General features: G+C 44.0%; 2 protein-coding genes across 7 annotated transcripts in view; both read right to left on the bottom strand.

Annotated features, from left to right (window-relative positions):
* Nucleotides 1–476, bottom strand: part of LAMP3 (lysosomal associated membrane protein 3) — a 30,447-nt gene extending 29,971 nt beyond the window's left edge. For both annotated transcript variants that reach the window (XM_033089033.1, XM_033089023.1), the window contains exon 1: nt 329–476. In XM_033089033.1, coding sequence (XP_032944924.1) covers nt 329–377 — 49 coding nt within the window. In that variant the 5' untranslated portion in view covers nt 378–476. The remainder of the gene's footprint in view (nt 1–328) is intronic.
* Nucleotides 477–4,864: 4,388 nt separating this feature from the next.
* The window catches only part of MCF2L2 (MCF.2 cell line derived transforming sequence-like 2), a 213,319-nt gene continuing 194,403 nt past the window's right edge, over nt 4,865–23,780 (bottom strand). For 4 of the 5 annotated variants that reach the window (XM_033121699.1, XM_033121716.1, XM_033121731.1 and 1 more), the window contains 4 exons: nt 14,586–14,630; nt 11,647–11,729; nt 11,156–11,292; nt 4,865–5,123 (listed from right to left, as the gene is read on the bottom strand). In XM_033121699.1, coding sequence (XP_032977590.1) covers nt 11,176–11,292; nt 11,647–11,729; nt 14,586–14,630 — 245 coding nt within the window. In that variant the 3' untranslated portion in view covers nt 4,865–5,123; nt 11,156–11,175. The remainder of the gene's footprint in view (nt 5,124–11,155; nt 11,293–11,646; nt 11,730–14,585; nt 14,631–23,780) is intronic. The other variant, XM_033121707.1, reaches the window with a different exon arrangement.

Here is a 23,780-nt window from a genome sequence, read left to right as displayed (position 1 = left end):
TTAAATCTAAGCGATATCTACAAACTCTCCTTGAGAAGATGCCCAGAACCCATTTTGGATCAAGGGACAGTGTCATTGTATTCTGGGGTTGACACGTATTCTGCCTAACTCACGGAAAACAAGTCCACACTGTGAAAGCCCTTGGCAACAATGAAGTGTTCCCCACATGTGTGAGATAATAAGGAAGAGATGTTCCCGAGATAAATACCCACAGTAACTGAAGCTACGACAGCTATCTACAGCCTGTCCTGTCTCACCTTGGTCGGTGGCAGCAGAATACATTTAGCTTAATAGGACCAGACATAGCAGAGTCATGTGTGTCACTCACCAGCCAGGGACACGAAGAGCAACACCGCCGGAGATTGCTGCCAGGACATGACTGGGGCTGCCAGAGGGAGCTGTGGCCTTGCCAAGGGCGGGTGCCGCTGCTCTGTTGCTGCCACCCTTAGCACAGCTGGGTCTTCCCTAACGGCAGGAGGCGAACTCCAGGGCAGCTTTCCTCATCCACTTTTGGCAAAGGAACAGAAGTCATTTACATAATGAGAAGTAGCTGAAATCTCCTCCCAGCTGGTGTGCTGAGGGGGGAAAGGAAACCACAAGTGGCCCTTGGGAGAAAGCAGACACTTTCATCTTTGCTTTAGTGTTTGTGAGGGCAGGGATGGGGGATGAGGGATGGAGGATGGGGGTACCCCCCTCTCCCCCTGCCAAGGTAAAGGGCATCTGAGATCATTTCTCCACAAGAGTGGGTGGAGCTGTCATAGTGCCAGCCCCTTCTCTCATAAGTTGGGGCTTCACTTTCCTCTAAGATCTTGAGTATATTTCTGTAAATCCAGAGACTTTTCTCAGCCAGGAGACAATCAGGTCTTCAGTCATGAGGGTGGGCATGAGTCTAAACTCTGGCTAGAGCACTGTCTTTCTTTGTGTGGATTCACAAAATGTCTGGGGCAGCTCTGGTGGGTGCATGGCCACCTCATCCAGGGCCTCACCCTAGAACCTCAGCTTGTGAGGAGGGGAGGAGTGTCAGCTTGGAGTCTGGGTTTGAACCTGGCCCCGCCAACTCCCAGCTCTATGACCCGGGGTAATCTCTCTGAGCCTCGGTTTCTTCTGCTATATTATGGGGAAAATAATGCCTCCTCCCAGGTTGTTTTACAAACCAAAATTTCCTGGAACACAAAAAATACTCAATATCTCTGAAAGGCAACCTTTTCATGTCTTATATCCTTCCTTTATTCATTAGGCAAAATGGTGCTACTCTATCTCTGAGGCCTGTGAATTCAAGTGGAGAATATACATTAGGGCAGTATATTAGGATACCCTCCTGGTTAGTGGGTTTAGGGCTTCCAACTTAGTTTCAAACCATTTCCGTAAAAACAACTTTGGCTGTATCTATTTTATTTTACTATATTGCACTTAACACTCTAATCAAGCAAACTTATCAAAGCGAGTAGTATATTTCCAAATTGAACTTTTATGGTGGAAGGTGAAGATTAACTTTTGCCAGTCAACCTAATTTCAGCAACTACCTTCCTAATGTGACGGTCTTTGAGCCAATTTATTCAACAGACAGTAATCGAGCAGATGGGTCTAGTCTGTTCCACTGATAGAATTTTCTATGTTTATTTCGAGATCAAATGGCTTTGATTGCTGTAGCTTTATAATAAACCTTGAAATCAGGTATTATTAGCCTTCCAACTTTGTTCTTCTTTAACATTCTTTTGGTTTCTCCCTTCTGACTCCCTAATTCCTTCTCTTATGCTTTAAATTAGCCAATAGAGAGTGAACCTGAAAAACCCTACACACTCTGAGACAAGTTAGTTAGCATGTTGTTAGGGTGGTCCCTGCTGGGATAAACAAAAGGCAGCCATATTCTGGAATGTCTCCTTCACTCCAGGACAAAAATATAAGAATGCGCCTTGAGGTTGATAAATTATCTCATAAATCCCTTTTGGCCAAACGGAGCAGATCTGATAGATAGGAATGAGTTCATTAATCCCTTTAGGGTGGGCAAACAGGACAAACCCGATAGACAAATTCCATCAGAAGACACCAGCTCCCTTCTCCAAGCAGACAAGGGAAGATGTAAAAGTAAGAGCTTTAGACTCAGTCACTCATCCCATTCGGGAACTCCATCCTGCTCGGGAGCTGTAACCCTTTACTTTTGATAAACGATCCTGGTTTACAACTCTCGCCTCTCCTTGGTCCGTGCTTCCATTCTTCTGTTTCACGAGACACGATCCCGGCACACTCATGGAGAAATATTCCTACATGAACTCCACCCTCAGACCCCAATAACAGCAAAGCCCCATGTCTGCTACTCTCTGTCTCTGTCTCTTTACTCATGGCCTCACTGTATGGCCCTCCGGTGTGCCATGTACCCTCCAGGACCTGTGAGTAATAAACTTTGTTCCTTGAAGTTCCCCCATGGTTTCTTGCTGAAGTGTGTCCTGCAATCATAATAAGAGCCACAAGGACTGGCCCAGTCACAAAATTGGCCCCACAGCACTGGTGGGGTAAATATCTGTGGGGGCTCACCATGAGGAATACAACCTGGGCAAGCGCCTCAGGTATTCCTAGCCTGTAGCATCACCATCAAGAGAATGAGACCAACACAGCAGAGGGGGAACACAATTCAGCCCGCAACTATTATCTGTCTCATTAAATGTTCTGTGTACACTTCAGAAGAGTGTGTGTTTTCTTCTGTTCTATAAATGTTAATTAGGCTAAATTGGTTGATAATAATCAAATATTCTATATTCTTACTGATTTTCTTTTGTTTTATCCGTTCTTGCAAGAAAGGAGTTGAAATACCTGACTATAATTGTGAATTTGTATATTTTTTCCCTGCAGTTCTGGTTTTGCGTTGTGTATTCCAAAGTTCTGTTATTGGTGTGTAAGCATTTAGAATTGGTATGTCCTCTTCATGGATGAACCACTTTATCATTATAAAATAATCTTTATTTTTGGTCATATTCTTTTTTCTGAGACCCACTATGTTTTACATTAACATAGTCATTCTGGCTTTCTTATGAATAGTGGTATATCTTTCTCCATCCTTTAAATCTATTTGTGTCTTTATACTTAGAGTGTATTTCTTGTAGGCCACAGGGTAATTTTTAAAAAAAATATCCAATTTAACAATCAGTCCTTTTTTTGCATTTTTAAAAAAGATTTTTGTTAAAATATAGCTAACAGACAATATTTTATTAGTTTCAGGTGTACACAATCACTCCTTTTTAATTGGTGTGTTTAGACCTAATATTGATATGATTATGTTTATATCTAGTGTGTTGGCAATTGTTTTCTATTTTTCCTCTGTTCATGGTTTCATTTCTCCTCTTCCTTTGCCAACTCCTGGATTACATGTCTTTAAAATTCTATTTTATCTCATTTGTTGGTTTATTAGTTATAACTCTGTTATATAACTCTGTTATATTAGTTATAACATTTTAATGTTTGCGTTAGAGCTTATAGTATGTATCTTTAAGGTATCACAGTGTACTTTCAAATGATATTATACCACTTCATATATAAGAACCTACAACACTACACTTCAATTTCTTCCCTCCTGGCCCCCATTCTATTGCATGCATTTTAATTCTGCACGTTATAAACTCCGTAACATATTGTTACTATTTTTTTTATTTAAACAGTCAATTATATTTTAAAGAGACATAAATAATAAGGGAAAAATCGTTTATACTCATGTGATTACCGTTTCTGGCAGTATTCATTCCTTTGTGTAGATCCTAGGGATTTTTGTTGCTATAGTTACCCTAGGCACACCACACATTTCAGATTCCTCAAGTGTTGTTTGTGTTTAGGATATGAACTTTTTTGTCCAAATGTTTTTCTCAATCTCTGCTCCACTCTCAGCTTGAAGTCTTCCCTGCTGTGTCAGAAAGTCTCTCCATGCACCAGTAGCTCTCCCAGCTACCAGTGTCCACTGTTCCTCAGTAGCAGTCAATGCTTATTAGTTAGACTGGAGGTGGGTAGGGGCTGAGGGGTGAGGTGTTCTGTCAAGAATACCCCTCAGTCTGCATGTACTATATCCCTGGGTCTTTCGGGGTGTGACCTTCAAAGTGTTTCTGTCCCTTCCCCCGTGGTAGTTTTGGGCCCAGCACATAGCCCACTCCTCCCCCACGATCAGAGGTTTGGTTTTTAGTCTGCTATCTTTCCCCAGCTGTGTTAGATTTACCAGACCCTAAGGGTGTAAGTGCTCATTGCCCTTCCCTCAGCAGTTGGTTCTGCTTTTGTTCTTTAGGAGAGATGGGGCACTAGGATCTGAGCATGTTGCAGACCTTTCCTGTAGCAACTGGTATTCCCCTCCACCAGGTCTGTGCCAGGAAGGAAGCTCTCTCAGGATTTACACTAAGCTTCTTTGAGAGCTCATTGAGATCATTGGAGAAAAGTCTGCAAGTGAATGCAAATTTCCTTTACACCTGTGGTCCCCAGGGTTTCTACTCTCTCATGCAAGCCCACCCACACTGGGCCATGAACAATTTTACCTGAATTCTCCCTGACAGTGTTTACCAGTACCTGTCCCAGGTAAGCAAGTGCTGGAGTCCCTTCTCTCTTTGTAGGTGTCTGTTTTTCTTTAGATTTCAGGTTAGATGTTGCCTTGTGAACTCAGCTCTCTCATGAGTTCAAGAAGTGTTGTGAATTTGCATATTTTCCAGATTTTTTTTAATCTTGTGTGAGGATGGTTCTCTTTCTAGATTTCTACTTCTCAAGCAGAAGATATTTTTAACAGCTGCATAGAGTTCCATTGTATGTCAGTACAATACTTTATTAACCAGCTTTTAATTATTTAATATTATATTTGTTATTTACTGTTGCTTAACAAATGACCCCCAAACTTAGCAGCTTAAAACAATGAACGTTTATTATCTCATGATCCTCTGGTAATAAATTCAAAAGCAGTTTAGCTGGCTTCCTCTGGCTCCGGTCTCTCATGAGGTCTCAGCCAAGACATCAGCTGGAGCTAAAGCCATCTGTAGGCTTGACTGGGCTGGAGAATCTACTTTCAAGGTGGTTCATTCACATGGCTGTCAGAAAAAGGCTTCACTTCCTGCCACATGGGTCATAGGGCTCCTTCAGTGTCTTCTCAACGTGGTAGCCGGCTTCTTCCACAGTGAGTAATCCAAAAAAGAGAATGAGATAGAAGCCAAAAATGTTTTTTATAACCCAGTCTTGAAAGTCTGTTACCATCACTTCCACCACATTCTATTTATTGTGTTTCCCTGAAAATAAGACCTAGCAGGACAACAGCTCTAATGTGTCTTTTGGAGCAAAAATTAATATAAGGCCCGGTCTTATATTATATAAGACTTGGTATTATATTATATTACCAGGTCTTATACAAGACTGGGTCTTATATTATAGTAAAATAAGACCAGGTCTTATATTAATTTTTGCTCCAAGAGTCATATTTGATCTGATTGTCCGGCTAGGTCTTATTTTCAGGGAAACACAGTATTAGAATCACTACTACAGCCCACACTCAAAGGGAGGAGTGTCAATATGGGTACATTTTAACACTAACTCAGACATTTAGGTAGTTCCACGTCCCGTCACTTGTTTTCCTAGTAAAAGTAATGTTAAAATGAACGTGTGTGTGTGTGTGTGTGTGTGTGTGTGTGCATTCATTTGTATGAGTATATCATTAAATTCCCAGAAGTGGAATTGCTGGATAAAGTATACATATTTTATATTTTGATTGCCATTGCAAATTGTTTTCCAAAATCCTAGTACTAATTTAGTCTCACCAATAGTGATTTTGGCTTTCCTATAACCTCTCCAACACTGGATATTGGTTTTCCTATAACCTCTATTGGTTTCCTATAACTGGTTTTCCTATAACCTCTCCAACACTGGATATTATCAAAGTTTTAAATATTGGACTGTCTGATCATGAAAAATGAATCTCACTGTTTTGCTTCTTTTTTTTATTTATTAGATTTTGAATTTATTTTCCTGTGCATATTCATGTACTTTGCCCATTTCTTTTTCTATTATTGTTATTGATTTGTAAAGTCTCTTTATATACCAAGGAAATAGACTTTGCCATATGTTTTGAAAATGTATTTATGATTTGACTGTTTGTTCTTTTTTATTTTTTTCTACATATAAGTTTTTGCCTCTAACATATCCTAATTTTCTTCTGTAGCTTCTGGTTATAGTTTCTGCCTGGAAAGATTTCACCCTATTCAAAACTATTTTTCACATATTTTGACTTTCATGATTCCTTTGAGTCACACAGTTGAATAATATGAATCATTTTAAGGTCTGAGGTAAATTTTTTCTTTCCACATTGCTACCACTTTCACACACAATTTATCCTTTTCTGTTGTTCAGAACTAATTTGAAATGCATCCTTTCATACTCTGAATTTTGAGATGTATTTGGGTCCATTACAAGATTTTTATACTTTGTTCTTCTTATGGTTGTTTATTCTCACAGTACAGTAAGTTCTCACTGAACATCAGAGACAGGTTCTTGGAAACTGTGACTTTCAGCAAAATGGTGTATAATGAAACCAATTTACCATAGGCTATTGATAGAAACAAGAGTTACGTTCCGACAGCATATTTCTGGTCACAAAACCATCACCAAACTTCTGAACAAAGACCCCAAGCACCTCTAATGTTAAACATTAAAATAAATGTGAGCTATCCATGCATTTAAGAAAGATGAACAAAAACAAGAGAATTATTTTCCAAACTGCTTCTTCCAGTTCAGTGTCATGGAGGGCTAGAACCTATCCCTGCAGGTCAGGATGCAAGATGGGAACCAGCCCTGGACAGGAAGCCCTTCCATTGCAGGGCACACTCACCCACAGTCACTCAGACATGGAAACTGAGACCTGCCTCTTCACTTCACGTGCACATCTTTGGGATGTAGGAGGAAACCCATGCAGACATGGGGAGAACATGCAAACTCCACCCAAACAGTGGCCCTGGCCAGGAATTTATTTATTTTTTCTCATCAATGAAACAACATTGAATGAAACAACACTATTTGAGGATCTGATATATGTGTACCCTGGCAAATTAAAATATGATATAAACTTATGTTTCTTGCTACTTTAATAGTCATATTTGAAAGTTTATCCATAAAAACCACTAGCAGATTAAAGATGCAGTTAATATAGAGTCTCAGTGAAATAATGTTTTACAAAGCTTTCTAACCTCATCTGACAATAAAATTGGAACTTAAGAGGTACTTCATAAATGTTGAAAAAGCAAGCAAATGCTAGTGTGGTAATTAGCATCCTGGCCTACAAGTCGGAAGACCTGGATTCTAGTCCCTGCTCAGACACAGGCTGGCTGGGTGACATTGACAGAGTAATAAAGTTGTAGAGGGGCAGTGGCCTCCTAGCTACTTTCCCAACCCCTTTTGTAGCTTGTTGGGGCCATTCAACAAAGGTGTTGTGTGCCATCTGCAGGTGGGCCTTCAAACATTGCACATGCAATCTTCCAAGTTCTTTCTGCTTCCTGCGAGCTGGAAATTGGCCAGTCTGAGACCTGCTTTTGACTTTGTAGAAATGGGCAATATTCCAGGGGATGATGGAAAAACTAGAAGGAAGGAACCTCGGACCCCAAATGAATATGTGGAGCCAAGCAGCCTGCATATCCAACCAGGGCTGTTTCATGAGACAGAAATATTCTTGAAGTGACTATATTGTTGGCACTCTTTGTTACAGCAGCTCATCCTTTCCCCTTTACCAACCCAGAAGGGATATTACATTCCAAAAAGAAAAGGGTTCTGTGGTCAAATAAGCTTGAGAGATGATGAGCTTAACAAAAGTATGCAGACTTCCTTCTGCAAGAGTTCTCATATCCTTTAATCTACTAATTGGGATCAACCAAGGGAGGAATAGAATATGTAGAATTTTAAAAATGTATTTATAATTAGATAATTTTGTTACTGTGGGATTAACTCACTGATCTCTTACACTCTTCTGGCTATTCTGCAGAATATACTCTGGGAAATGCTGGTTTAGAGGATCTCTGATTTTTCTAATTATTTCCCAATGCATGGCTGGTGTTTAGTATGGACTCACTCCTGCCAGATTTTACAGACCCAGGGCTGGTTTTAGCCAAGGTACTTTCGTTTGGGGCTACAGCATTCGCATTTCTCAGCAACCTGTTGAACTCTGAGTCCCTCTAGTGGGCAACAGGCAACATTGTAAAGCCATGAATGATTTGAACAACTTAGGAAAGAAGGCTGGAGGGTTTTATCTGATGGTTTTAGGTTCTTTTCCATTTACTCAAATGGAAAAATGACACAAATTTCACTCACAGAAGAGCCACCTTTCCCCTCCCTGTTTTTAAGAAGTTAAAAAAATTGACAACTAGTTCCTGAGTGAGCTGTGTGTCCAGGCCCTGGGGCAGGGGACGCAGTGTCTTCTGGGGGGCCTGTGTATCTGGCATGGCTTTATGAGAGTTATTCCATGGTTGCTGTCCCATACCACAGTCTACTATGAACTCAGAAGAAGTCTGATTCCCCAAGCCTAGCTTTCTCCCTGAGGACACCTGCAGGCAGAGTAAGCAGTGTGAGGCTTGGGCAAGGAAGCTGGAATGGAAGGTCAGAGTGGACCACCCTGGAGTACCTGATGGTGGCATGTGGGAACACCAGCCATGATGACTGGTATTAAAATGGCTCCTCTGGTCACCTACCTGAGATGTGAGGTTTGTGAAGAGGGTTGTCCTGCAAGGCCTTAGAGGTCTGGGAACTTTGCACTCAGCCAGCACCATCAAGTGTGGACATTTCAAAGATTCAGAAAACAACTGAAGTCCAAAAGATTGAGGAAGCTTTGGGCTGTTTCTGTAATGAGTGGCTGGCTAGTCAATGGTCAAAAGTGGATCCAAGTGATGTGTTTTCTGACTATTTAATAATCAGAATCCTGAAGATTCTGCTGTTCAGTTCTAGTTCTTATGTATTCTCATTGAGAAATGTATATATTGTGATTGATAATTGGAGAGACCAAAACAGAGAACTTTGCTCAGCAACCCATATTCAAGACTGACTGTATGAATATGTGTTATAAAAAGTGTGAGCAGGGGCAGCTGGATGCTCAGTTGGTTAGAGCGCGAGCTCTCAACAAGGTTGCCAGTTCAATTCCCGCATGGGATGGTGGGCTGCGCCCCCTGCAACTAAGATTGAAAACAGCGACTGGACTTGGAGCTGAGCTGTGCCCTCCACAATTAGATTGAAGGACAACGACTAGGAGTTGATGGGCCCTGGAGAAACACACTGTTCCCCAAAATTCCCCAATAAAACTTAAAAAAAAAAAAGTGTGACCTGAGGCCAGAGGAAGGGAGAGGGACACAGGGTCACAGGGAGAGTGCCATTTCCAGTAGCTGCAGTTTTCCATTTTCCCAACAGTCTCATCACACCCCTTCAGAGACCCCATTACCAGCTGGCAGTGCCTGCTCCTCAGAGGGCTAACCTCAGCCAGGTGGGACACCTCCAACCTCTTCCCTTTGTTCCCTCAGTCCTCCAGGTGGATAGCTGCTTCCTGCTGTTAAAATCTGCATGATATTTCATTGTTGGTTTTGTTTTCCTTTTAAAGTCTCCAATAGCTGAATAACAGTTATTTATATTAAATTCTCTCTGTCAAAATAACTAGTATGGTATCTCTCTCTAGATTGGATCCTGAATGATAGAATAAGTAATTCTAAACTAAATAATTCTGAAAATAAATATGTCTGGAAAATAAAATAAGTAAAAATACAGAAGGGAAAAAATTCAGAAAATAAAATGCTGAAAAATTAATAACTCTGAAAACAAAATAATTTAAATCAAATAAAAAAACCCAAATGACTAATAAAATGTAAAAGTAAACAACCCAGAACCTAAGAGAACCAAAGTAAACAAGTGAACATTAGTAACTCTAAAAATAATAACTAGGAGAAAACCCTTAATATAACTAAAAACATCTTACTCTAAAAATAAATAACTCAAAAATATGCAAAAACGTCTAGTGAGTTTCTAGTAGTCATATTAACTTTAAAAATAAACAACTAAAACCTCCAATAACTAAAAATAGAATAACTATGAAAATAAATGACTCAGATATTAATCATTGGAAAGAATGAAAAATAAATAATTCTATAGCTAATTAATTTGGAAATATATAACTCAAAACAAAATAGCTATAAATAACTAAAAATGAATTAACTCGAAAATTAATCTTTAAAATAATTATAAACAGGCAACTTTAAAGCTATGAAATGAAATAAAACTAAAAATTAACTAATAAAGCTGAAAAAAGTAACTGAAATTAATTAAAAAATGAATAAATCTAAACGTAAATATCTCCGTAGTTAAGTTGTAACCAGCCCCCTCTGAAAGGAAACAATCCTGGCACCAAGTACCACACGCACCACAAGCACGTTCTCGTGGGGATTAGGGGAGAAGAGTGGGGCGGGGAGAAGGGGGGCACTCGTCCACACCTGTCGGGTGTGAGTCCGTTCTCCCCCCAACCTCCCCCCCAGGAGAAACTTGGCAACCTCTGGAGGCATTTTTGATCACAACAATTTGGGAAAGTGGGTGGGGGTAGAGGCCAGGGATGTTGCTAAACAACGCACAGGACAGCACTCACCTCAACTATCCAGCCCCAAATGTCACAAATGTCACAAGTGCCAACACTGAGAAACCCTGGGCTGAGCCCTCCAGTCTTGGGCTCCACTGTGCTCGCTCACGCAGGCACGTGTGAGGCAGTTAGAAATTACCCCCCCCCCCCCATGCAGAGGGATGAGCTCCGCGGTGCGACGTGGACCGCTCCTGAGTCTCCAAGAAGGTGCCCCTGGCACTCCCTGCCAGGGAGGCAGGAGCGCAGGCTCCGAGGTCCGGTTGCTGATCTCTGCCTAAGGGTGGGCACGGCCCCAGTGCCAGCAGCAGCCTCCCGCCACCCCCCAATGAGGACGACCTGGAGCTGGGGAGCGCTGTTGTGTGGATGGAGTGTCAGTTCCCGGAGGAGGGGTCCTCAGGCCCCCTTCCCTCCTCCGCACTGCTTTTGTCGGGGAAACTGGGTTCTCCCCCGCAAGGGCGAGCAGGCCAGTGAACACCCTGACGCTCTCCTCAGTTTTGTCTGTTGCCCTGAGAGTCCAAGAACAAAGTCAGAGAAGCACTGGCTAACACATGGGCTTACTTTTCTTTCCTCTTTCACACTCACGTGTCCTTCTCATCACCACCTTCTTTTCCTCCCTGGATGCGTTCTCCCGCTTCCAGGGCAGACTTGGCCGAACACGTTTCATAACTCGCGTCCAGCTGGAAAAGTCCGGAGAGCTGGAAGGGGACGGACAGTGATGCACCGTCAGAGTCAGCAGAGCTGGGGTGCCCCCCAGGCTGGGCCCGCCCCAGCTCTCCTCGGAGGCCGCTCAGGGTCCCAGCAGGAGCCCCTCCGCATGGCCCCAAGCCAGCGCATTGCTAAGCAGACGGTGATATGAGCCATGCTGGGCTGGCTGGGTCTGAGCTACTTTGCAGGTGCAGGGATCTCAGCGTCCTGGATTAGGCCAGGTCCTTATGGGTGAGAATCACGAAAAGGAGGGAGAGGGGACTGGAGAGAGGAAGAGGAGGCAGGGGAAGCTCATGAACTGGAAGGAGAGAGAATATGAAAGAGGTAGAAAGGAAATAAATTACAGTCAGAGTGCTGCTCTCCTCATCTTCTGCCCCTTCACAGTCGTCACAGGTTTCCATGGAGATAAACTCCCTGCTGGAGCAGCCTTAGGAAAGAAGGGAAGAATTTGGGGGGCTGTGGGGGCCGGGTGGGAGGAGGGGCCCTGCAGCCAATGACAGGATGTTCCCAGGAACCCGTGATCCCCATCTCTAACTCCTACTCTCCCAGGACCCGACTTCTTCATCTGGGTGGTGAGGGGGTGGGTGTGTGGTCTCCAGGTTCCCTTTTCCAACTGCAGTTCTGTAACTGTGACTGGGAAGGCGTGTTCACATGGCGTTCACAGCCCTGTCTCGTGTCCTCCGAGAGAGTGCTGTCTTTCTGAGGTTGATGACCTTCATCTTCCCTCCTCCTTCCTCTCCCTCCTTCCCCACCTCCTCTCTGCCTTGCCTCCAGTGCTCTCCTCTGATTCCTGCCCATTTCTCTTCTCCTTGGCAGCCTCTGCCAAATGTTGCTGAGCTCCCCATGGGAAATACAGGGGGACTAGTAAGTACATCCCACCTCTCTCTCCAATGAATGGATTAATTAACCAGTCAGACACCACTGTGCAACTCTTATGTGCCCAAGCTCTACCACACTGTGGGGAACAGCAACCCCCCCAAATACTGAGGCTGCTCTGTGCCTGGGGCGGGGGACGGGTCAGGACAACTGTGTAAGGGCCTTGGCCCGTTTTACAAATGAGGAAACTAAGATGAGAAAGGACTAGTCACTCGGCCAAGTTCCCTTGGCCTGTAAGCACTGCAGCTGGACTCTGTACCATCCCTGCTCTTTACCCCACTCTCTAAAGTGACGCCGTCTCTGCCCACACTGCTCAGGAAGCAGGTCAGGGAGGCAGCGGAAAGATCCCACACGGCAGCCCAGGCAGATGGTCAGCCATCCCTTGGGAATCTGAGTGCTGGAGAGTTTCTGTTCAATGAGAAATCAGGGGGAAGGGGCAGGGGATATGGGGAGGGAGGGCATTCCAGGCTGAGGAAAGACTGAGGACAGGGAGCAGAAGGAGCCTGCGGCTGGAGGTGCGGTGGGGCCTCAGTTATCTTTGGGAGTAGGCAGCAAGCAAGTGGGAGGTCCCCAACCTGCTGCTCAGAGCACAAACCGGCTCTCACCCCCAGCTTCCTTCTGGGGGGGGGGCCCTGCCCAGAGCAGGTCAGTGGGGGCTGTGCAGGCAGCCAGACATCCCCTTCCAGTCAGCCTTCAGAAACCTGCCGGATGCCTGAGGTTTCCAGGCAGCTGGACAGTCCTCTCAGATTAAACGAAGCAAAAGCCTGGTTTAATTCCTGGTGCCAGGACTTGGTAGGGCTGAGGCAGGAACGGCAGAGGAGAAACTGGCTCAGGGAGATGCCTCCCACCACCGTCCTCCAAGTGTGACTCAGAGGTATTCGAGGTGACCCCCAGAGACCCCTCTTTAGGGTGGTCATCCAACCTGGGCCCCTGCGTTGGGAGCAGACAGTGAGGATGAGGAATGGTGGTCCTGCCGGAAGGCTGTAGGGGAGGATCAGAGCAGCCCTGCCCTGGACCAGCCCCTTGGAACACAAGGGGTTGTGTCATCTGGGTCTGCAGCCTCAGGGCCGCAGACAATGCTGGTGCCAGGGACCCCGAGCCACCTGCTGGGAGGCTGGGGTGGGGCTCTGGCCTCCATCAGCCACAGAACATCCACAGCCTGGGGTGGGAAGGGCTGCGAAGCAACAGGGAAATGAAGGACCTGACAAGTTTCAGGCACTCCGCAGTGCAACGGAAGGGAGATGCACATTTTACATCCCAACACAGTGTACACACTTAAGAGCATTTATAAAATTAAAAGTTTATGGACCAATATTACCCTTATAGTGTTGGGTGTCATCTATTATTTTGTTCTGTTCTATTTTATTATTCTGTTGTGTTATGTTCTATCCTGTCCTACTCTGGGAGATCGAGGAGGAGAGGGGCTGTAGGAGGTGGTGGGGTCGCCCACAGTTACCTCACAAGACCCTTTGAGGGAGCGTTTCTCCTGAGACAAACTGTAGCTGCTCTGCGTGTACCCTCAGGTGTCTCTCCCTGGGCTCTGGGCCGCAGCCACAGTGCCCTATTCATCTAGTACCCCCCATGGGTCCTGGAAGAAACCAGAATTCTTAGAACCAGCAAACCTTGGAGAACATCCCTTAGTCAAGCCCCTGGTTTTATAGGGGAGGAAAATGTAGCTCACAGGCTGCCGTTTACTGTACCTTTGTCATGTCTACATTTAATCCTGTCCTCTTGGATTCACTGGCCGTGGGCTCTGTGATCCTAAGTCTTAGGTACTGTGTTAGGTACCGTGGAGGTGACAGCACTGAGGGAACCCCAGAATCTTGGACCAAGGCTCTGCTACCGTGTTTCCCCGAAAATAAGACTGGGTCTTATATTAATTTTTGCTCCAAGAGACACATTAGGGCGTATTTTCAGGGAATGTCTTATTTTTTCATGTACAACAATCTACATTTATTCAAATACAGTCATGTCATCTTCTTCTGGAACATCGTCATAATGTATTAAATGCATCTGTCTTAACTGCGGTTTATTTTTGGGGAAACATGGTAGGTTACAGGCACATGAATGAACAAATGAGGCCCACTGCCCGGTGGCAGGAGCAGGGACTCTGTGGTCAGTCAGGCCTGAGTGCAGTTCTGACTTTGCCAATCACTCACTAGCTGTGTGATCTTGGATAAAACACTGACCCTCTCTGAATATCAGTTTCCTTGTCTCTAAAATGGGGATAATATTTATTTTGCAGTGTTGATGTTAGCAAAAGTATTTATAAACTAAAATGTCTGGTACATCATAGAACTTTAATAAATGATACCTATTATGATTATTATTAATAGTAATTATAATGACACTAAACAGAAGGTCTCAGAACAGCTCTGAGCATTCCAAGTGTGCTATCATTACTCACATTTGGGGGAGCTTTGTCTGCCATTGTCTTCATCTTCATAAATATCTGGAGGAGGAAATAAATTATAAAGGTAATAAATGAACGGCTTTAAAAGGAAATACAGAAGAACACACACACACACACACACACACACTCATCAGAAAAAAAACCCCAAAACCTAGGCCTGTGAGAAATATTCAATTTGAATACAGCAATATATTAACTGATGGTTTCATTCTCGGAAAATGAACAGAATAGTACCTCAAGGTCCAGCAGTGAGTTGGGAAGACATACCCGGAGTCTCTGGGCACTCACAGCCCATGTACCAGAATAAGCATAACGTGGTGGAGAAAGACAAGAGGAAAGGTAAAGGTGGGCCATGAAAATTCATGCTGCTAAGGACTGGGGTGTGGCCTCTTTGCCTCCAGTGGACGATCTTTATAGCTCATGTCACATAAATCCTAAATGGTTTGGAGAATTTAGTTTTAGCACTTACTGTTTAAAATTCTAATCTTTTATTTTGCTTAAAATATCGAATGAAACTTATTAACAAGTGAACTCATTCGTGCGTTTAAATTATCCTCATCAGAATGCCTGTTTTGGACAGGCAAATTGCAGACTTGGAAGATGAAGTCATGGCATTTCCCGCGCCATTCACTAGATGGCACAAAGGGACCACAGTGGAGCCTGCCGGTTCAGAGGCAGCTCTCACCCCATAGATTTCAAACAGGCAAACTATTTTTATTTTCTTTCAAACTAGATTTTTCTCTACTCTTTACAATTATGCAAAAACATTTTAAGGACCATCTCTATCACATGAACTAAAGTACGTAATTTTCACGTGGGGGCGGGGGTGGGTGGGTGGAGAGCTGCCTTCAAGTAAATGCCTAAGGCCCTAGAGGAACAAATGTGGCGAACTAGTTATAAAGATAATAAGCTAACACCAGCCTAGATCATCTCACTGAATTCTCACAGGAAGACGGTACAGTATTACCTTTTGTACAACAAACGATGAAAAGAACTTAAGCACAAAGAGGTTAAGTAATTCGTCCAAAGAGATAGAATTGGATTTGAGCTGGGATCTGTAAGCCTTCAGCGCTTGAACCCTTAACTGTCAGTGCTGTGCTGCTCACCAAGCTTCCTCCCTGCCTTCTGGGGGTAACTCAAGGGGTCACTTTCTGCCTAATCCCTCCCAGGAGCTCTCCAGAGCTCACAAAGGAGCAATCTCCAGGATGTTTTCATGGGTAGTAGGCTGGATTAGCATCACTTGCTTGCTGGTCCAGAGTATAAACTTGTACGTGTAGGTTAGTCTATATCTGAAGTGTCCATTTCCTTTGCAAACCTGTCTTTGGCCCAGAGAAAGGGAAGCACTCCTAAACATCATTCAATTAATTGTTTTCAGATTCTTCATATTCTCATGACACTTTTTTTTTTTAAGTGCATTTTCTTAAGTCGTCAAAGTCCTTGCCTGCTTCTAGGGGAGTCTGAGCTGGCTGTCTTAGCGGCTAGAAACTGGGGTCAAAGTGACTAGGAACTTGGGTCAAAGGAATTTCACAACTGGGAAACCATCTTCTAGCTCAGCAACCAGCTGCTTTCAAATGTTCCGGGTTGGAAGAGGCCCACCGTTGGGTGGTAGGTGTAAAGGACAAGCTGATGTGCCTAGTTGGGTTCAGTCAAGGCCTTGCCCATTTCAATCAGAGATTTAAAGGGAATTTTTCAATAAGACTAAAATGTAAAGCTCCCCCCAAACTGTTTGTGTAGTATGGCTCCAAATATTTTTAAAGTACGCATTTCTATAACAAAAAGTCTGGGTAAAATATTTACAGTGGTTATCTTGTTTATGTATGATTTGCATTTTATTTCTATATATTCTACATTTTTGATAATCTACATATGTATTCTCTTTATAATCAGAAAAGGAAACTTCAAATAGTTAAAACCAATTGGTGAGATATCTAAAAACCCACTTCACCAGAGACGACTGTTTGCTAGAACTCATTTTCTTCATCATAAGAGGGCATAAAATAATTTTGAATAACAAAAAAGTAATAAGAAAAATAATGAAAGTAACTACATTATCTAAGTCGAAAAGGAAATCCCACAAAAATCAGCAAGCAATCCTAAGTACTACACTGGATGGTTCACAGGTATTAAAGCAGTCCTGCCACCCCCAAGACCCTGAGGGATCAGATAAAGGACCCACAGTTAGACCTGTAAGTGGTGGGTGTGGGAGGAGAGAGGGTGGGGGGCAGGGGAGAGGGGGAGCTATGGCTCTCAAGGGTTAGCTGACAGGTTCTTCCTCTGATACCTTTGTGGCAGAATGCTTATTCACATTTTATGTATGTTTAAATGGCCAGGGCTTTGCCAGTCAGGGACAAAACTGAATTCAGAATTCAAAATTTTCAGCACAATCCAAGCTGGTAAAATACTCTGCACTTCACTCCTTTGTGTTAACCGACAGCACCGGAATAAATAGCATACTCATCGGTTCTGTGAGAGCCATCATGGAATCGCCTGGGCTCTGTGGAGAATTCCCACCTTCCCACCTTCTCCCACCCAGGCCTTATTGCCACTGGCACAAGGAATCCGAACCCGTTGTCGTTTGACCAGCAGGCAAAGAAAGCAGTTGCCACCCTAGAGGAACTGATCACCCTGAGGGGTCAGGCTGTTACTAAACAGAGGCAGAGAGGAAGGTGTCGGGCGCTCTGGTGACTCATGGGACATTTCCCAATACTCCCATGCCCACTTGTAATTATAAATGGGCAAGTAAAAGAACAATAGCCAGACAAGAGTCTGGGCCGCCTACTACGCACGCCAGCAGCAGAACTGCCAGATGAGGAGGAGGGGGATCTAGAATTAGTGGGAGGGACATGAGGACGTAAAGGCACAACCCAAGGACCCACTGCAGCAGCAGGCGGCAGACACAGATTTAAGTTAAGTATGACTCTTACTCTGTCTCCTGGCGGAAATGTCCTTGTTGGGAACCAGTACCTCTAGACCCACTGAGACTAAAATTGCAGGGACAGGGCGTATGATAATGAATAAGGTCACAACTCATTTGACCTCTTGGCTCCCAGATTCATATAATTCTGCCTACCGGGGGGCACGGTGCCATAAAAGTGGCCATTGGTTTAAGGTGTATACTACATCCTGAAGGTTAGTACCCTAACCTCACAGTGTCATGTCCAAAACTGCTGCTCATTCTCGCCTTCAAGAGGCTATTCCTCAGCTCTGTCTGGCTGGCCGCTCCCGAATGGGGTGGTGTAAGGTAGGGTTGGTGGGCTGATTCTGTAATTATACGTCCATCGCTGAGTCTCTCAATCAAAGCAATGTTCTGTGGTTGATCAGACACAAGTGAGTCCTCCAATAATGACGCTGACTGAGGCACTGTGAGCAGGACAGGCACACGTGTCAACCCCACTCGGGATGAATCACTGTACTTTCCAGCATGGAGGGGGTCTCATGAAATCAACCGTTCTCAAGGGTTGGCATCCAGCTGGGGCTCAGCATCGGTCTCATGCTGGCAGGTCGGATGGTCAACACTGGTAGTAGCTAGATCAGGCCCGAAGGCAGGGAGCCCGTGCTGCTGGACCCAGGCACAGCCTCCCATTCTGCTCCCAAGGCTTCTTCACGTATGAGTCCATGGTGCAGACACTGGGGTCTCGAGGAGGAAGCTGGCTGACACCTACTGGTCACATCACCTAGTCGGCTTGGTAGTTTGGTAGCTGTTCTGCAGTGGTGGGCATTAATGCATGATACAAAGATCCTCACATTTTGAGGTCATGTCCATAGAACTATGTGCCTCTTCCCCAGTCCGACTGTGTACCTGGTGCTAGTTATTGTCCTAAAAGGGGTCGGGAGGGGAAGTGAGGATACATCCTGAGAAGGGTAAGCATTCTCTTGTATGTCTCGTTTGAGGCTTCTGCATAACCTTGGGAGGCGGGGAGGAGAACGGTCTATCTCCATCCAGGAGGAATGGGCCGTTTCTGCCAGCCCAGCAGGGTGGGGGGCAAGGGCATGTACCCAGATTCCGCATCGCAAGTTTTAGGGTCCCGTTTCTTCTTTTTCAAGGCCTGCCTTGCCTACTCATCTTCTGGCATTAAGACCCCAAAATGATCAGGCGGCAAACTTGCCTCAGCAGAGATTTCATCCTTCTCTCAAGTACTGCCCTCTGCTGTAGGAGGGGAGGGGCCAGACATCGGCAATGAGGCCGCCTGAGTCTCACACTGTGCTTTAAATTGGTGATTAATCGGAGCCTGTCACTGTCTTCAATGCATCAATGATGTTAGCAGTAGCCTCCCAATTCCACAGTCCTGACAGTTGATATTTCCCCCAAACCTCTCAAATACCGCGGACACTGCACCTGTATCTCTGTCCACCTACCGTGTTTCCCTGAAAATAAGACCTAGCCAGACAATCAGCTCTAATCCGTCTTTTGGAGCAAAAATTAATATAAGACCCGGTATTTATTATGTTATATTATACCCGGTCTTATATTAAAATAATACCGGGTCTTATATCAATTTTTGCTCTGAAAGAGGCATTAGAGCTGATTGTCGGGCTAGGTCTTAGTATTTTAGGGGAAACACGGTGTATCCGATCTCAGGTCACCACAGGTGCCAGTCTTAGCCATTGAACTACAGCTGGCCAGGGACCCGGACTCCCAACACCACCTACCGCCAGTGTTGGGGTCCTCACTGCTCTTTGGCCAGCAAATGACCCAACACTATCCTTTCTGAGAGCTTTCCTGGTACTGTCTTAGGTCAAGTTTCCCAGAAGCAGACAGTGCAAGCGAGCTATGGAGAAAGGGCTTTCGAATGAAACCTGTAAGGCAATGAGGGGAGAGGACGGCGCAGGGGAAAAGCCAGTTGTAGGTGTGGGTTCAGCTGAAGTCTAGCGTCAGCCTGATCTCCTGAGAAACCCTGGGGCATGGATGGTACCACAAGTGTACCTGAAGGCAGAAGAAGTGGCTTTTGTACCCTGAACCCAGTCACTGGCTGGCTGTAACGTGCCCTTAAGAAAGGCCGTAACCTCACAGGCAGTTCCTGGCTACAGGGTTCAGGTCAGTTCTCAGAACGCTACCGCTGTGAGCGTTAGCAGCTCACCGTGGGTGCACCTGCCTGATAGAAAGGCTTTGGCACGGTGTCAACAGCCTCAACTATACTAACTGCGTGTGGGCTTTTCAAAAACAAGGTAATAGATTTTAGTTTTAGAGCAGTTTTAGGTTTACAGAAAAGTTGAGCAGAAAGTACAGAGAATTCCCATATAATCCCTCTTCACTCTCTCCCCACAAGTTTCTCCTGTTGTTATCATCTTGCATTAGTAGGGTATGTTTGTTACAATTGGGGAACTGAAATTGATACATTATTATTAACTAACTTCCATAGTTTACATCAGAGTTTCTCTTTGTGTTGTACACTTACGGGTTGTGACAAATGCATAGTGTCTGTCATGTGTCCATCATAATATACAGAATAGTTTCACTGCCCTAAAAATCTCCTGTGCGCCATCTATTCATCCCCCACCCCCACCCCAAACCCCTGGCAACCACTGATCTTTTTGCCATCACTATAGTTTTGCCTTTTCCAGAATGTCATATAGATGGAATCATATAGTATGTAGCCTTCTTAAAACTGGCTTCTTTCACTTGGCAATATGCATTTAAGTTTCCTCCATGTCTTTTTGCGACTTGACAGCTCATTTCTTTTCGTTGCTGAATAAAATCCCATTATGTAGATATACCATCGTTTGCAACTCATTTGAGTAAATATGAAGGAGTATGATTGCTGGACTTATATGGCAAAACTATCTCTAGCTTCGTATGAAGCTGCCAAACTGTACCATTTTAAATTTCCACCAGCAATGAATGAGAGTTCCTGTTGCTCCATATGCTCACCAGCATTTGGTATTTCCAGTGTACTGCAGTAGTCTTCACTACATAACAGGATTTTTGGTTTTGTTTTGTTTTGTTTTAGGTTTGGCCAATCTTCTAAAGAGTTGACTGGTTTTTGTGAACCTGACTAGTGAAAAAGTCTCCAAACTCACATCGACATAACAGTCATTCCCTCTCTTTCTGTCTCCTGAAACCAGCCTGCTTTCCGCGTGTGTGCACACACAGATACACACAGACATCTATGTACACAGTCTATATCCAAGCATAGACGAGGACACACAACTAAATATTACCCATTCTTCTGCTCACCTCATTCCTTTGGGTCTGATGACCTTAATTTAGCAGGATAAAGACAGGAGGAAAAAAGAAAGGCACCTGGACAATCCACATCCTTAGGTTTTGGGTGAAGGAGGAGTTATGACTCTATTAATTGGCTCATGTCAGCAAGTCTGTAGATTGTGCCAATGTTAACCCTTTTGTCCTCAAGCAAAGAGCCATTTAACGGTCTCTTTAAGTGATCCTTAGCCCAGGAAAAAAGGAGTTAAATGCCTCAAGAACAAAACATACTTTATGACTAGACAAGGCTGATAGGCTCAATTTTCTAATAGTCCTTGATAATCCGGAGAGTCTCCTATTAAATAAATAACCTACAAGGTTGAGAATGGAATTCTCAACACATGCTTCACTCATCTGTAGGGCCCCAGCTGAAAGAGGGGTCCAGGGGTCTTCTTTTCGTTTTGAGTTTTTCAAAATAGAAAAGGAAACTGGGGCATGACTTCAGCAGAGACAGTATTGGGGAATAAAGCCAATTGTTTAGGAAATGAAAAGATGATTTTAGCTTTTCTTTAAAAAGTTTTCCACAAGCCAATAGAAAGTCTCCATTGAAAACAAAACATAAACATGTCATACCTCCCAGAGAGTCGGCTACAATCCACAGAGGGACAGTCCTTATCATGCAAAGAAAATTTAGGAACCAAATTCTATGAACTCTCACCAGCCAAGATCGTTCTCAGCCCTCACTTTTCCTGGTCTGTACTAAGAAGAAAATAGGTGGTGTTTTTTTTTTTTCCAAACACATAATTGTATAACAAACGTATGCATCCTGTTTGAGAACCACTGCTTTATCAAATGGCATTGCTATTAATATTTGTTGACCAAGACTGGACATCTAATTTCTTAATTCTGTGACCACCTTCCTGTTAATTAGCCATTTCAATCTTCACAGAGTTGAGGGTCTAGAAGTCTGATGAAAAAACATACATCAGTTAGCCTTGCCCTGCAGTAGAAGGTGGGGTCTGCGTAGCTTTCGTCAATGACTTTTTGTGCTTTGTAGGTGCTCAATAAATATACTCGTATTTTGAACTGAAATTCCTTCCAGAGGCCTTTTCTAAATAAGTTATATGCCCGAATACATACTTCATGTCCCACCAAATTGATCACATCATAGTGCAAAACCAAAATCTCAACTACTAAATAACTTCCCAAGAGTTTGATTGTGGGCAAAAGCATAAAGCAGAAAATTTTTTGGAAAAGATTATGTTTAATTTAAATAGGTAAGAAAGAAAAGATGACAACAAAAAAACAGCACATTCAATGCCTCGTAAATATGTAAAATAGAAAAACGCTTCCACACTTGTTTTTCTTTTTGAGCCCATACCCAATTCTGCCTACCAGAAACCTAACACAGAAAGAAATTAGGGGTGAAGTCTTGTGGGGAAGCACCTAGATCAAGTGCACCTAACCTTTCCTGACAGGAGCTATCTGTAAATCTTGGATAGAGCAAGAAATAAGGTGCCACCATCCAGTGTCTTTATTCCCAAGAAGACATTTTGGCAATACTATTATCCCTACAATCATTTCCTTAAGAGGTCAACTTTTTTTTCCAAAGAGGGAGTCACTTCTCAGTGTGAAATATTTGCCCTTCATTTAAATTTTGGCCTAATTAGATCTATGCAAATGAACAGCAGGAAATCAATTGTATGCCTTTCTTCTCAGTCACACAATCAAGGAAGGGCTGAGACTCAGGCATGTCTTCCTCCGCTTCTAAGCTGCTGGTATCAACCATTGCTTCCATGCCCCACTCTCCCACTGGATCCTACCTTTAATCCCACATGTGCTAGGGACTGGATCTTCCTTCCTACTACTACTACTGGTAGCTCTTCCCATATTTTCAATCCAGGATGCAAATTCCACATTCTTGCCTTTGCTTTAGAGAACTACACATGAACATTGAACCATTGGGAAAAATGGCACATGCATTCCTCCACCAGCTGGGGTGGTGCCGACTCACCCCTCTTCTCTTGGTCTGAAGTCTCAAGGATCTCCTTCATCCTCCTCCGTCACTTTAGTCTGAGACCTGCCCTGGCTCTGTGCACAGCGTTCAACAAGGGAACGTTCAAGGGCACTGCTTGCTGGATTAGATTTTACGGTTAACATCTAACTGGCTGCAAGTCTCCAAAGCAGGAGGAATCCACTTTGATCTTCTTGAAAGCTGTTCCATTGGCTCAGGATAGTTTGCTCCTTCCCTTCTCCCTGTCCTGAAATGTCAACTATCATAGTAACTCTTTTGGCTTAGATTAGCTCAGTAAATAAACACTTGCTGGGCACTGGAGGTCAGGGATGAATAAAGTGTGCCTCGAGCTAAACCTCATCAGAGTAGGTTGCCAGCCTGATAGGATTATTCAATGAGTTCTACTTGTTTGTTCACTGAGCACCTACAAGTATACGAGTGCCAGGCCCTTGTATAAAATGAGGTCCAAGGGAAGCTCAGACTAGTACAACTTCCATGTCCTAGAGAAATTCATGGTCTGGGAGGGAGAAAAACTTACTCACATCATAAAATTATAATGCAGCATGTTAAATGCTATACAAGAATGCTCCATAAGAGTGTGGGTGCAGAGGGGAAGGAGAGGGACTCAGCTGTCTACTAGAGTCCTCAGCCCTTCCCACCTTTACCATCTCTTTGTTTGAGGGCTTGGGTGCCTCCATTAGGATCAGGCCAAATAAGCCAGAACAACTATGCAGGGTCCTGTGCCTGAACTGGATCATAGTCCACAAGTTCATTCAACAAGCATTTATTAAGTATTCCCTGAGTGCCTCGCACAAAGACAGGAATTACACACTAAGTGGGCAGGAGCACCAGTGAGAATTAACCCTAAAAGAAGTGCGTGTGCATCTTCCTCCCAGATAAGAAGGAATGAGGAACAGAGGAAGAACCATCAGGGACTTCCACATGGAGTGAGGGAAGCTGAATGAATTTATATCAGAGGGTCTATTTGTCTGCCCTGCAAACTAGGAGGTAGGGAAAACCAGTGAAAATAGCA

Source organism: Rhinolophus ferrumequinum, chromosome 2 (assembly GCF_004115265.2).
Source record: "Rhinolophus ferrumequinum isolate MPI-CBG mRhiFer1 chromosome 2, mRhiFer1_v1.p, whole genome shotgun sequence".
NCBI lineage: Eukaryota > Metazoa > Chordata > Mammalia > Chiroptera > Rhinolophidae > Rhinolophus > Rhinolophus ferrumequinum.
Note: the sequence above shows the minus strand (reverse complement) of the source record. Positions and strands in the feature narration are given on the sequence as shown.